This window comes from Oncorhynchus kisutch, linkage group LG8 (genome assembly GCF_002021735.2).
Source record: "Oncorhynchus kisutch isolate 150728-3 linkage group LG8, Okis_V2, whole genome shotgun sequence".
NCBI classification, from domain to species: domain Eukaryota; kingdom Metazoa; phylum Chordata; class Actinopteri; order Salmoniformes; family Salmonidae; genus Oncorhynchus; species Oncorhynchus kisutch.
The window spans coordinates 37,169,749-37,184,891 of record NC_034181.2 but is presented as its reverse complement, the minus strand read 5'-3'; the positions used below and the strand labels follow the sequence as shown (position 1 = coordinate 37,184,891).

Genomic DNA, 15,143 nt, shown 5'->3' with positions numbered 1-15,143 from the left:
TGTATGACTTTTGTTCTGTAGGTGAGAAAGTCCTTAAGCTCATCACTGATTGCATCTCAGAGGGGGCTCACCATTTGGATTTGAGGTGAGAGGACTTATGTCACATTCAAAAATCGCACTTGACTTTCTTCCACTCCACAATCAACTACTGTAAATTCAAACAATATACAATTATTTACTCTAGAATATTATTTAGTATCTTTTACGGTACCACCACAGGCATGGTTTCAATTCAATGCTAATATTATAACATGCGATCTTACTTCCCAGAGAGGCCAATGACGCTGATCCGACATCTGTTATAAAAGGCCTGTAAGATGGAGTCTGATTCCATCGCCCAGTGGGTGAAAATGGAGAGGGAGAGATACTGATGAAATGCCTTCGACATGGATTGTAATGATCGAGTGACAGTTGTAAAATGTTCAATAAAAGTATTTTAATGTTGACATTTATACAAAATTAAAGCAGGTCCATGGTTTAATAAAACTAAGTGACATGATTCATAACACATTTTGAAAGGCCATGACTTAAAAACAGTTCACAGACCCAGAAACACTGGTCTCATTAGCTCCCAGCCCTTGGTTTAGCATGTTCATGCCCAAGTTGAAAGAGATTTAAATCAAGACATGGGTGTACTACTTTCCATCTGAGTCAGTGGTGTTGCAGTCTCATCACACGGGCGGTTCCAAAATACAGTGTTGCAAATGTCATAGGCGCATAGTTGAATTGAAATGGAGAGATTCTGACCAATGTGTAACATTGACTGCAAATGTTTACAATATGCAAGAAAAATACAATAACTTATATTTCTTATTTTGCCTTAAGGTCCCAGGTGGGTATATGGCATTAGCAGTTTGAAATAAAATGGTCCTCCACAGCTTGAGGGAATCAGAACAGCAGACGTGATTAACCAAGACAGTAATAACACGCTGTTGACCTTGGTTAGCTAACAGCTGTCAGCAGGCTGCAGCTGACTTCAGATGCTGTATCAAAAACTCCAATAGTCCTTACATTGTTACATTGTTATAAAACATGGCTTAGGGAAATGGCTTATTTTGTCATTCCTCACAGAATGAAGTGTAGATTCATTCCAGATATTGTAATAACCAGGATATCTTTGGTTTATAAACGTTTAGAATCCATTTTGAGAAACATCAGAGTTCTAAAGGAATCTGAAATCCAACCAGCAGTATAATAACTGATCAGAAATGTGAAAGAGGGATAGCAAGCAGAGAGCCCTTATTCGTGATATAAGTGCATGCACAGTTTGAAAGTTACGGAAGTACATCCAGCAAATGGTTGAAAGACTGTTGGAAAATGACATTCCTTATTCCACACCATGAATATGTAAAACAAAAATCTGTGCACAACTATCCACATTTCCATAACAAAACAGCAATTTATGAATGATGTCAAAATAGTTTCATAAGGTTATCCAGGGCAACGTTGAAGGCACAAGTGAAGCAACACTGAAGGAGGAGCTCGCTGAACATTCCAATTGGGAAGGAAACAAAAATCTCACTCTATACACCTAGGATGTTGAATTGAGTCTCAAAAACGTTTAAATAAAATACCACTACAAATAGAATCATGAGAGTGAAAAATGTACATATTACATTCCCAATAGATATTTACAGGAATGATACAGCCTATCCAGATATACAGTGCCTTCAGAAAGTAGTCACACACTGACTTTTCCTACATTTTGTTGTGTTGCAGTTTAAAATTTTGAGTCAAGTATTCAACCCCTTTGTTATGGCAAGCCTGAATAAGTTCAGGAGTAAATATTTGCTTAACAAGTCACATAAGTTGCATGGACTCACTTTGTGTGCAATAATTGTTTAACATGATTACCTCATCTCTGTACCCCACACATGCAATTATCTGTAAGGTCCCTCAGTTGAACAGTGAATTTCATAAAGATTCAACCACAAAGACTAGAAGTTTTCCAATGCTGCGCAAAGAAGGGCACCTATTGATAGATGGGTAAAAAAAAAAAAAGAAGCAGACATTGAATATCCCTTTGAGCATGGTGAAGTGATTACACTATAAATGGTGTACCAAAACACCCAGTCAATTTATGTATTTATTTTACCTTTATTTTACTAGGCAAGTCAGTTAAGAACAAATTCTTATTTTCAATGACGGCCTAGGAACAGTGGGTTAACTGCCTGTTCAGGGGTAGAACGACAGATTTGTACCTTGTCAGCTCGGGGATTCGAACAACCTTTCGGTTACTAGTCCAACACTCTAACCACTAGGCTACCCTGCCGCCCCAATACAAAGATACACTTCATATTTTCAAGCATGGTGGTGGTTGCATCATGTTATGGGTATGCTTGTCATTGGCAAGAACTAGGGAGTTAATGATAATTTAAAAAACAGAATAGAGCTAACACAGGCAAAATCCTAGTGGAAAATCTGGTTCAGTCTGCTTTCCAACAGACACTGGGAGACAAATTCACCTTTAAGCAAAGCTGCCAAAGGTGATTCTAACATGTATTGACTCAGGGGTGTGAATACTTATGCATTACATTTCTTTATAAATTTGCTAAAAACAGGGTTTCACTTTGTCATTATGAGGTATTGTGTGGAGATGGGTGAGAGAATACATTTATTTAATCAATTATGAATTCAGACTACAAAAACAAATTGTGGAATAAGTCAAGTGGTATGAATACTTTCTGAAGGCACTGTAGTATACCACAATACACTAAATTAATTAAAATGATACTAACTAAATTCAGCTTAAATCTCAAACATTTGTATAACTAAAATTAGACAAATGTCCACTCCCACTTACACTAGTTTGACCCCACAACAAAGGAAAGCATGACAAATAAGGAAAATGTAACATTCATTAAATATAATAGCAGCTGAGTCAGTCAAATACAAAACACAAGGAAATTAAAGAATAAGTGCTTGCAGTCCCCATACACAAAAAGGTTCACAGTATGCAATTAAAATCAGACTAATCTATGCCTGACATGACTGATTTTCTTTTCAAAATCTGTATAAACCATTTCTTAAGAATGCGATCAAGAGACCGGAGAGTGAGAGGATCCAGGGACACAGAATGTTTTATCACAATACTTGGTCATTTACTGTAAACACACATACATTAAAAAAATGAATACTACAGTACATACTATAGAATTCCATAGTAAGCTGTAGTATATTATACTACACACTGTAGTATCCCTCAATTATGTGTAGAACTTACTATAGAATGTTTTAGTAAATACTACAGTAATGTCCACAAAAACACTACTCTTTTATAACTATAGTAAATACTACAGTATTTAATTAGCATATACTGTGCCCGTTCCCCTCCCCCATATCCCAATTTGCACCACCCATAAGTGAGAAACCTATATGCCAAGTATAGACTATATATTGTGTTCCCTACAGGTTATAGAAAAGAACAGAAGCTCTGAACTCTCCATTCAGACCCCAGTCCTACCTACCTACAGGTTATGGAAAATGTGCTTCATTAGTTATTCTCCAGTAGGTTTTTGGAAGGAGAAAGCCTCCCCTTCTATGTCAAAGATAATACAACAAAAACACTATAATAAATACTACAGTATACTACTGTTTTCCTTTACTGCAGTACTTATAATATAGTTAACTGTAAATACTACAGTATACACTACAGTGATTTATACCATAGTATACTATAGAATTTCTTCATGTGGGAAGTCCATGATAGGGAGTGTCACTGGTCACTCAGTGCTGTATTCTGTCAAACTAGCACTTCCTCTCAGGCTGCTGCTGCCTCCAATCTAGGCACAGCTAGTGTTGGTGTACAAAATAACCATGATGATCCAAGGACATAGCTTGGCTGCCTGTCATGTTTTCCACTCTTCCTTCAGAGTAAACAACTGTCATCAGAGGATAGACAGGCCCTCTCAGCAGCAATGTGGCGAGAACAGACAAAGATAACCAAATATACAGTGGGGCAAAAAAGTATTTAGTCAGCCACCAATTGTGCAAGTTCTCCCACTTAAAAAGATGAGAGAGGCCTGTAATTTTCATCATAGATACAATACTTATTTTACACCATAATTTGCAAATAAATTAATAAAATTATTTTTTCTCTCATTTTGTGTTTTACCTATGATGAAAATTACAGGCCTCTCATCTTTTTAAGTGGGAGAACTTGCACAATTGGTGGCTGACTAAATACTTTTTTGCCCCACTGTATATCAAAGCTACTACGCTTCAATCTCACCCCAGCACTGCTGCAACCCCTCCCCATCATGACTGTAACAATCACTTTTTAAACAAACAATGAATTCCGGCTTTTAAAAATGGGCATTTTTTTTCCAGAGTTTTCAATTTAGGAGAGGGTAAACCAACCCAAATTTGAGTCACTGAGATATGCAATAAGGAAAAACTAGATATATTGGTGTTAGCCAAGCCCTGAGCTGTGATGTATTACTGTATATGTGCTTCATGTTGACTTGCCCTGTGTATCTCTCACTGTGCAGTGGGCCAGATGGGCAAGGGGTGAGCCTCTGTGTTGAACACATACTTGTCCAGACTGAGCAGCTCCGGGTCATCGGAGAACAGCAGGTAGAAGTATTTGAGAGTCTCCCCCAGGAAAAAACTCTCCATCTTGTCCCGGGGGCTGGGGTACTCTGGGTCCCGGACGTTGTTGATGGACGTGTAGCCACCAGTAGAAACCTGGTGAGACACACATGTTATTACGTTATCACATGTTGTTATCACACGTTATTATAAGAAGGATGCGTACCATCTGTGGAATACTAACTCAATTAACACATAAGGATTCATCACTCACTTTAACAATGCAGTTCTCAATAACCTGGTTCCAGATAACTCCTATTGTCATGCCAAACAGATCTGGGACCAGGCGGGTTCATTTACTTACAGTATTTACAGTAGTCTAGGCTGGTTAGTGACTGTGCTCGCTCACCTTGGTATACTTGTTGAAGTTCTGAAGGATCTCCCAGCCCCAGTCCCTGTACTTCCTGTCTTTAGTGAACCTGTACAGATAGAACAAGCTCTCCACCGTCTCAGGGCGCAGGAGGTTGTGTCTGTCTGCAAGCTGAAGTAATGACACACACACGAGAAACAATCATATCAATTGCATCAACAAAAAAAACACACTTCACAACAGTGAAATAAATTGTCAGGAACCAAATAGCACTTCAGTTGGGTGTTGATCATAACCATATCTCTGCTGTGAGTGTTGTTCAGAGCACACCCCTACCTTCACATCTACATCTCCGATGCTGCCCTCGTGCATGTTAAAGTGGACAATCTCAGGGCTCAGGCCAGTCTCCATCTGGGCATACATCTGGAAGCAGGTCTCCATCAGCTGCTTGGCCAGCTCCATGTGTTCTGCTGGCAGGCCGTGGTGGGCCCCTAGAGCCAGGGTCCCAGGGAGGAAACACACCAGGTGGTCCTGACATGGGGGAGGGGGGGTTCAGTGGAGAACGACCATGTCCATGTTACACAATCTAGAGAAAACAGCAGTTTTTTCAACACACACTCATTTAGTGTGCATAGTCAGTATCCTAACCATTTTGGGGCTGAACCTGCCATGGGAAAGCTCCCCAACGAAGGTCAGCCTGTTCGGAGAGGACTTCTTCAGCAGGTTCTTCTTCACTCCCTCCAGGGCCTGCAGGTAATCCTCCAGCAACCTGAGGAACACAGTCACAGCTTTATAGCCAAGCACTCTGGAGCACAACCCGAGGAACACCCAAAACAGCCACAGCTTTACAGCCAAGCACCTGTTTATTTGTACTGCTCTGTATAAGCACAACACTGCTTTGACTTAAAGGAATATAGTCTATAACTACACAAATACTGAGAAGCAGTCAGCTTAATGGTACTTGCGTAGTTTTCTGTTATTTTATACGTGTCCCATAGAATCCACAACACCAACTGATACAGCACTGAGCCAAGAAAAAAATAAAATACAAGGAACTACTTTTAAAACATAGTACAATAACTCAAATCTGTCCTCAAGCTGTGCTGGGTCCGAGAGAGCTGTTCCAACTGAGGGTAAATGTTTTATAAGGCAGCTCTGAAGACCTAGTTGTGCATGAAGTTGAGCAAATATCACCAGACAGAGTCATGAAATGTTCAGTCTTATGCACAGCCTGATACGACATACAGCTGTTCTTTAACATCCACACAGCTTGTCCAGCACTACAGGTAACAGAGAGACTTGGGCTGTTTAAGTCATCTCAGTTACATCAGGGGAGGGACAGCTCTGAGGAGATCAAGCTATGAGACTGTCAAACATGACAGCAAGCTAGAGCAGGGACAACTCCGCTGAATGCCCCCAGTACTTAGCAGGGAGCCTAGACAAGATCAGTAGGACCTGAGTGGCTAGACCTGACTTAGCGTCAGCCTAAACCTCATATACAGCCTTGAGAAAAGTAGACCGGAAAGTGTTTAGAAAAGAGTTTGACTCACGCCGTCTCCTTCTTGCCTCCCTGGATCCACTGTTTGAGGAGGTATTCGTAGTAGCTGTCTGCCCGTGCACCCAGCGTGAACATCCCCAAATGGGTGAACTGGCCGCTGTTGGTGTTGATGAACATGGGGACGAGGCCATCCTGCTTCCCCTCCAGCTTGTGGACTTTCTGCATGACCTCATCCACTGCAGCCTGTAGAAGAAGGGGATGGAGGAGAAAGTCAGTTAAATGTCGTCAGAGATGATTGATAGAGTGCTGTATAAATCAAACCTGACGTCATATCGAGTCCTGCCATTGGAACATTGCTTTTGAGTGTTGGTATGAACATTACCAACAGATCCTGATACTCTGTTGTGGCTTGGTTTACCTGGTAGCGTGTGTCCTGAGTGAGGCGACTCAGCTCCCTAAATTCCAGCTGGATGCTGGTGACCTCCGCAACAGTGCTGTCCGACGTCCATCGAGGGGGGTGGGCCGTACCCTTCCCAATGTTCACATCTGAGTAGGGGATCTTGGATGGGGTGTTGAAGGCAGGCATTAACCTCGTTCCTATATCTTTCTGCAAAGTCATAAAAATAAAATAAAAAAACAGAAATGCCCATCAATTTGGTTTCCTTAACCAGACCCACATCTCCCAAAGAGAATTTCAGGACTTAATTCATATGACCAACAGCAGCATTAGCAGCAGCCCATGAAAGGGTCTTTGAGAGGCAGAGGGACTGGAGGAGGAAGTGCCAGAGGCCCAGCAGCAGAAACAGTAAGTGCCAGCTCTCTATAGGTCTCCCTGTACGTGACTCACAGCCTTGTCCAGGAACAGAGTGTCTCCAGTCAGATGGTAAGTGCTTAGCAAGCCGCCCAGGATACGGATGGTGCTCTCAAACAGGTTCACGTCCACGTCTTTATCAAAGGACAGCTCTGTGGACACCCAGGTCTTAGCCTCCTCAAACTCTGTCCAAAAGAGGGCAAGAAACTTTAGTGGTCTAACTCCATGAAAACTTTGATAAAGAAGGTATATAGAAAAGCTGGATCATGAATGTACTGTAGGTACCTTTTTTGAGGTTGAGGATCCACATTGTATCCAGTGCATCAATTAGGGTCAAGCCTAGGCCAAACCACTCTCCATAGGACTTAGACATGGGCCTCAGCTCATCTTTCCCCCAGGCAAACTCTTTGTAGCCCTTCCATGCATGTCTGAAAGCATCACGTACTGCCTCAAGCCTATCGACTTCTGAAACACACACGTGCCAAGATATTAGGCCACCATCCAAGTCCGTTCCAGAATTATGAATTTACTACTTCTATTTAAGTCTCTTTCAGGCCATGAACACATCAAACTCAACGTGTGGTTAATAAACTCAGCTGTTGTTCATGGTCATGAAGGGGTGCTATGGAGGGTTTGAGCAGAGAGAGACAGAGAGAGACAGTAGAGGCATAAACATGGCAAAGACCTGGCTCCTTGTGTGAATGGCCCTCTTGCTCAACCTCTGGGACATCCACCTTGTTCGCTGCTTCCTTGGCAGTTCTTCTTTCAGTGGCTTGGTCAATCATGGCCACACGCCAGCTAAACACACATAGGGGCCAGTCAAGATGAGAAGACAAGAAAACATGTTTATATTTGCTTGGAATCGAGTTGTATATTTTATTCAGATTACGCATCACAATCCACTTCTCTAACCCATGCAATAAAGGTGTATCAGTATGTTGTTATCAATCAGTCCATCAGTTCTCTCCACTGATTAGAGGCTAGTCTTACTTAACAAGTGGCTTCTCTCCCTCCTCTTTCTCCACCTGGGTATCTGACACGTTCCCTTTCTTTTGCAGTCGGTTCTGCAGGCCGGGTGGCCCCCGCTTGTGGGCTGCCCTCTTCTGCTTCTGAAGGAAGAGATATGGTAAAGGGAGGGAAAAGCTTTACTTCAGAAACCCAGCTTACTGGATGTGTCAATCCACATATTTTGTCATAGTCAAAGGTTGGCTTTAGTAGTAAAGCAGAGGAGTGGAATGTACCAACCTCTGAAGGTGACTCTGGTACTAACGGTCGGTTCAGTTTGTCCAACTCAGGTTGGACCTCATGGATGACAGGTTTCAGAGCATGGTCCCCTTCCTCCTTCGCAACAACAGCCAAGCCTGGGGAGGAAGCAGAGGGGAGAATGCTCAGTCTCTGGTGCCTCGGGAACAGTCACCACCATACATTATAACAATTCCATTGTTTTGCTGGACTTACCTCGGAAATGTTCTGTGACACTGGGGTTAGTAGCAATCCCACAAACTAACATGAGAGCCACGGTGAAGAGGATTAGGTTGCGCTGCAATCTGGATAACAGTTTCCATTTCTGTGGATATATGGGTGCAATTTGGGTGAGAGAGAAAATGACAAAGCCATAAGCACAAGGTGAATTAGATAAAAACTCATTTGTAAATTGACTGCGCTGGCTTGTCCGTCAGGAGAGACAAGCACACGATCAACAAGAAATACAGAAGAATCACTGAATGTCACACAGTGCTACATGTCTGATCAACTGCGTCACTATAGTAACATGCTGCTACTATACAGAAGCACTGCAGCGTCGTATTCTTCTGATAAACAACGGTCATACCTCTACTGACTAACAGTGACAGGTCTGAGCACCAGTCATGTCCTTCTTGAGTGGCTATCACATGATATTATGGTTATGATCACAATTATGTCTTTGAGACATTTTTTTATTCAAGTTAGTAAACCATTAAAATGTCACGCTACATTTGATGTACAAAACATTCAGTGCGATATGCCTTACAGCATATAAATAAACTGTAAATAGCACATAATGAGTCATCGTATCAGTGTGTGAGATAAGTAAGTTGGTTGACTTCCTTCAGCCATCACTCACCCTCCAGCAGGACTGTCTTCTCCACTGTTTACTGTTATTATAGATGCCACTTCCTTGTCCAGTGAGGGTTAAAGACACAAAGTCCGTCCTTGATGGTGGGTTCATGTCTCCAGCCCACCCCACGGTGAAGTCATAGGCACAGTGCTAGAGGGAGAAAGTGGGCTGCCAATTAGAAAGCTAAGGTAAGGTAACTGAGCTAAACGACTACCGCCCCGTAGCACTCACATCCGTCATCATGAAGTGCTTTGAGAGACTAGTCAAGGACCATATCACCTCCACCCTACCTGACACCCTAGACCAACTCCAATTTGCTTACCGCCCAAATAGGTCCACAGACGATGCAATCTCAACCACACCGCACACTGCCCTAACCCATCTGGACAAGAGGAATACCTATGTGAGAATGCTGTTCATCGACTACAGCTCGGCATTCAACACCATAGTACCCTCCAAGCTCGTCATCAAGCTCGAGACCCTGGGTCTCGACCCCGCCCTGTGCAACTGGGTACTGGACTTCCTGACGGGCCGCCCCCAGGTGGTGAGGGTAGGCAACAACATCTCCACCCCTCTGATCCTCAACACTGGGGCCCCACAAGGGTGCGTTCTGAGCCCTCTCCTGTACTCCCTGTTTACCCACGACTGCGTGGCCACGCACGCCTCCAACTCAATCATCAAGTTTGCGGACGACACAACAGTGGTAGGCTTGATTACCAACAACGACGAGACGGCCTACAGGGAGGAGGTGAGGGCCCTCGGAGTGTGGTGTCAGGAAAATAACCTCACACTCAACGTCAACAAAACTAAGGAGATGATTGTGGACTTCAGGAAACAGCAGAGGGAACACCCCCCTATCCACATCGATGGAACAGTAGTGGAGAGGGTAGCAAGTTTTAAGTTCCTTGGCATAAACATCACAGACAAACTGAATTGGTCCACTCACACAGACAGCATCGTGAAGAAGGCGCAGCAGCGCCTCTTCAACCTCAGGAGGCTGAAGAAATTCGGCTTGTCACCAAAAGCACTCACAAACTTCTACAGATGCACAATCGAGAGCATCCTGGCGAGGTGTATCACCGCCTGGTATGGCAACTGCACCGCCCTCAACCGTAAGGCTATCCAGAGGGTAGTGAGGTCTGCACAACGCATCACCGGGGGCAAACTACCTGCCCTCCAGGACACCTACACCACCCGATGCTACAGGAAGGCCATAAAGATCATCAAGGACATCAACCACCTGAGCCACTGCCTGTTCACCCCGCTGTCATCCAGAAGGTGAGGTCAGTACAGGTGCATCAAAGCTGGGACCGAGAGACTGAAAAACAGCTTCTATCTCAAGGCCATCAGACTGTTAAACAGCCACCACTAACATTGAGTGGCTGCTGCCAACACACTGTCAATGACACTGACTCAACTCTAGCCACTTTAATAATGGGAATTGATGGGAAATTATGTAAATATATCACTAGCCACTTTAAACAATGCTACCTTATATAATGTTACTTACCCTACATTATTCATCTCATATGCATATGTATATACTGTACTCTATATCATCGACTGCATCCTTATGTAATACATGTATCACTAGCCACTTTAACTATGCCACTTTGTTTACATACTCATCTCATATGTTATACTGTACTCGATATCATCTACTGTATCTTGCCTATGCTGCTTTGTACCATCACTCATTCATATATCCTTATGTACATATTCCTTATCCCCTTACACTGTGTATAAGACAGTAGTTTTTTGGGAATTGTTAGTTAGATTACTTGTTCGTTATTACTGCATTGTCGGAACTAGAAGCACAAGCATTTCGCTACACTCGCATTAACATCTGCTAACCATGTGTATGTGACAAATAAAATTTGATTTGATTTGATTTGATTTGACATTCTCTTCTCTGATACAAACTCAACTGTAGAGAGATGTGGTTTATTAGATCAAAACAGATTAAGCTACTTTTAATATTGAGGACACATACATACATACGTACATATATATATATATATATATATATATATATATATACGGATCACTTTGTTTCAATAGAGAAATAAAACTGAAAACAAAGCAATGCAGTTTCGTTTCCATTTTGCTGCTGTCACTAAAGTCATTTTACTTTACACACCTATTGCAGCCTGTCAGCCACTTGTCCTCACTATTGAAAATATTTCTTACATTTTTTCCTAAACAAGTAAAATGAGTTTAGAAAGGAAATACATGACTTTAGTTGTGTAATACTGTATGCCATCTGACGAGGAAGCCTGGAGGCTATTCACCTCAGGAGTCCTGGCGCAACAGCTGTTAATTACGATGTGAAACATCAGCGCCAAACCTACATAATAATTTACTGTCTGCCAATAAAACCCAGGCTAAAACTACAGACGTTGAATTTAGAAATACCTTTACATTTTAAACTACAATGTATCGTCTCTTGTGCTCTTCGGAGCTCCCAATTCCAATGTACTGGGTCTTGAGCGAGGCTTGACCGATTCACAGGGCGACTAGAGACCGAGGCATTACGAGGCCTACAGACTAAAAACAAGCCGTTACACGAGTACAGTCAATTCGCTATAAACGAGGAGCATGTCTTACAGGATAAACGCAAGTGTTTGCTTAAAATGATTGCCTACCTTGAAGAGAATGGTCCTCTACTCAACAGCAGCAGAAATGTCTATGCTCAGTGTCAGGAAAAAGTCATCTGAGCGATCAGAGCAGGGGCAACAATGACTGAGGACGATACACTGTAGTTATCGCCTTTCTCTCATGTCAACACTTCGCCCGATTATTTTCATGAAACATCATAGCTTCTTCATCGGTAGTTAATGTTCATTAATCTAATGTAGTCAAATCACATCGCTTTTTAAGTGCTTTAAGTTTGAATTAAAATGGCTTATATTTTCCACTTGTTTGGGTGCTTTTTGTGGAGGGGCAATACCAATGAATTATGAATAAATTAGTACAATACTTTAATTTATTCATATATTTCAGTTGAACCCCAAACAATTACTGGTATCTCGTGTGCATATTACAAAACATGAGAGCATATGGATTTTATATATATATATATATATATATATATAAATATTAGAGAGAGAGAGAGATCATTGACTGGATACATAAAACACTTGAAGAAAACTGGCCAGCAAATAAATTAAGTAAATCACACAATTTACAAACACACACCTTTCAGCAAAGATGAAACTGAGCAAAACTTTAAAGATACCTTTGTCTCTGTCATTGAAGTTCCATACTATGTTCAAAGCCTGCTGCATGCAATCCAGTATCAATTGTAAGCACATTATCAAGAGCAGCCACCACATAAAGTCCCTCCTGGAGTTTTTCCATTCGAATCAGAACTGTTTTTCATAGAACTGGGGAGTCATTTTTCCCTTGTCAAAGCTTCTCAAGTTGGGGTTCATGGTAGGATAAAGCCAGGTCAGAGTGTACAATCATGTGGTAAATTGAGGAGGGACAAAGATAAACCTCTAGCAGGGACATCACCTCATCACCTCATCCTCATCACAGTGAGGTAAAAACACAGGAGACACAAAGAATCTACAGAAAACGTCAACGTTGGTCTTATTGAATGACCTATATACATCAACTTTAACAAAAATGTTTTATGGTACCGCATTGTTCCTCTGTATCAACAGACATCAGAACATTACAATTTCACCAATGGTAGTTAGGCTACTGCATCTATCAGGTGCTGCAATAATGCATAACATGTTATCACCAAATACAAATAATTAATTGTCATAGCTCCTAATAGTCCTCATTGTATTAGTCTTCCTACTTTTTGACCAAGGGATCAATATTGATATGTTCCTTAGTTTCTAACTTGGGATGTAAGGGTAGAGTGAGCACAGATTTGGGACACATTGTTAAGTTGCGGCAGTGAAGGTTGTGTAAGCCACAGTGCTCTTGGTCAAGAACATACCTGAATTAAGTATGGGAATGTTTGTAAAAAACAGAATTACAGCACCATAAACATTTAAGGAAACCACCATCATTTAAACCAATTACATGAATAAGCATGTTTCAATATCACAAATGAAATCAGTGTACACAAAATACAAAGATAATTTCTCTCAAGAATATCCCTGGCCACAGACCAACCAGTTCATGTTTGTTAACTGGTTAACCTTTGGAGAGAGAAAACAGACACTTTGTCCTGTTGGTTGGTACTTCTACTTTGTCAATAAACAATTCTGTCATGAGAAGTGGAGAAATGCTAATGCCTTTCTCTGTCTCTTTCCAGTATCTCTGAGTCATTTCTCCACTAGCTGGAGGTTGTCTGGTGATTGTCTCATTGTTGTCTCTGCTCTTATCAGTCCTTGGAGAGAGTGTCTCTCTTTCCTTTAGCTGAAGCACACAGACCCGACAGTGAATCCAAACTCCTGTGTGAGGTCACTGCTTCCTAACACTGCCAGATCTCTCAGTGGAAGCAAATCGAGGTCCTCGCTCTCAAACTGGAACCCTGACTCACGACGTTCTCCGGAATACAGCTCCTCAGAGGACTGCCAAGAAGGAAACACAAAGTAAATTACAAGCACTGAAGTGACTCTCTCTTCACCATCCCTCAACAGCCCCCTCCTCTTCATCATCATTTTGCTACACGCGCAATAACATCTGCTAATTATGTGTATGTGACCAATACAATTTGATTGATTGGTCACCATCATCATCATCTAAACAGTACATGGTAATCATTATAGTCTGAAAACATACCACACACTCTCGTAATGTCCACAGGTAACTTTGTCTTCGTGTGTCTGCCAGGAACTTCACCTCTCTTTCCCCTGATCCCTTTCTGTCCCAGGCTGGCAGGAGTATGTAATGTTCTGACTGGTGAGCCTGCTGTTTAACCTAAGGAACCTCATCTGCACTACATCCGGTCCTGGATACTCAAACTGGGAGAGGGAATGGAAGGTGTGGTTTCAAAGCATCAAATCAAACTAAGGACACGAGAGCAAGACAGAATCAAGGTTGGATTTGAGCCTCACTTGAAAGCCTCTTTCCATTGAACTCAACCAATGAAATTAGATATTTGTCCTAGAATCCTTCAGCCATGCCTTCATTGGCACCTGAGGTTTGAACGAATTTCAAACACACATAGCATATGTTATTACCACATGAAAAAAATATCTATAGTTCAGAGGGTCCCAGAGCCAGAGGTGTGTGTGGAAGTACCTGAGGCTGGAGCGGAGACAGACAGCTCGTTGGTGCTGCAAGTGAAGTCACAGTAGACCAGAATGGCATCAGCTGGGCTGCCCTGGTTAGGATCAATGTAACACATCCCTGGAACATGGAACAACCTTCACGTCAAAAACTGATCAGGGTTTAATCTCTCTGCTGCTGTAGAGTACAACTGCTCCCACACAAATCTAAGAAACATATTGTACATTTAAAATGTTGTTAGAATATAATGGTGAAGGTGTCACATTGTGATGAAAATAATTAAATCAATATAGTTCCTGTCAATGTTACCTCTCGTTTTTTTTTCGACACCAAGCACATTTCAGGTCTGCTGAGCACACGCAAACTTGAACGTTGTCAAAATGTTGTGCAACTTTCAGGGCGCATTTACTGTGAACACTGAGGCTGTAGCTGCTTTATGTTACAGTTTGAACAGTGGCCAAGTAGGCTAATGTGGCTATTTGATCATAATGTAGGCCTACCGTTAAAAAACAATGGATAAAATGCATTCCATAACATTTTAACATGGACATACAGTTGAAGTTGGAAGTGTACATACACTTATGTTGGAGTAATTAAAACTCGTTTTTAAACCACTCCATAAATGTCTTGTTAACAAACT

At 41.8% G+C, this 15,143-nt stretch overlaps 1 protein-coding gene across 5 annotated transcripts; it reads right to left on the bottom strand.

The window, feature by feature from the left end:
* Nucleotides 1–414: 414 nt before the first annotated feature.
* Nucleotides 415–14,892, bottom strand: LOC109895743 (endoplasmic reticulum mannosyl-oligosaccharide 1,2-alpha-mannosidase-like). Of its 5 annotated transcripts, none has more exons than XM_020489697.2 (17): nucleotides 14,813–14,892; nucleotides 14,516–14,623; nucleotides 14,054–14,235; nucleotides 12,546–13,842; nucleotides 9,314–9,457; nucleotides 8,668–8,776; nucleotides 8,455–8,570; nucleotides 8,200–8,318; nucleotides 7,895–8,007; nucleotides 7,495–7,671; nucleotides 7,246–7,394; nucleotides 6,817–7,005; nucleotides 6,451–6,641; nucleotides 5,549–5,669; nucleotides 5,237–5,431; nucleotides 4,940–5,071; nucleotides 415–4,686 (listed from the first exon to the last, which is right to left on the bottom strand). In XM_020489697.2, exons 4-17 carry the CDS (start codon nucleotides 12,558–12,560, stop codon nucleotides 4,480–4,482), a joined length of 1,977 nt encoding a protein of 658 aa, XP_020345286.1. In that variant the 5' UTR covers nucleotides 12,561–13,842; nucleotides 14,054–14,235; nucleotides 14,516–14,623; nucleotides 14,813–14,892; the 3' UTR covers nucleotides 415–4,479. The 5 variants fall into 5 exon arrangements, with proteins under 5 accessions (XP_020345286.1, XP_031686116.1, XP_020345285.1 ...); XM_031830256.1 differs by having other exon boundaries at nucleotides 11,953–13,842; nucleotides 14,813–14,891; XM_020489696.2 differs by having other exon boundaries at nucleotides 7,495–7,674; nucleotides 14,813–14,890.
* Nucleotides 14,893–15,143: the final 251 nt, after the last annotated feature.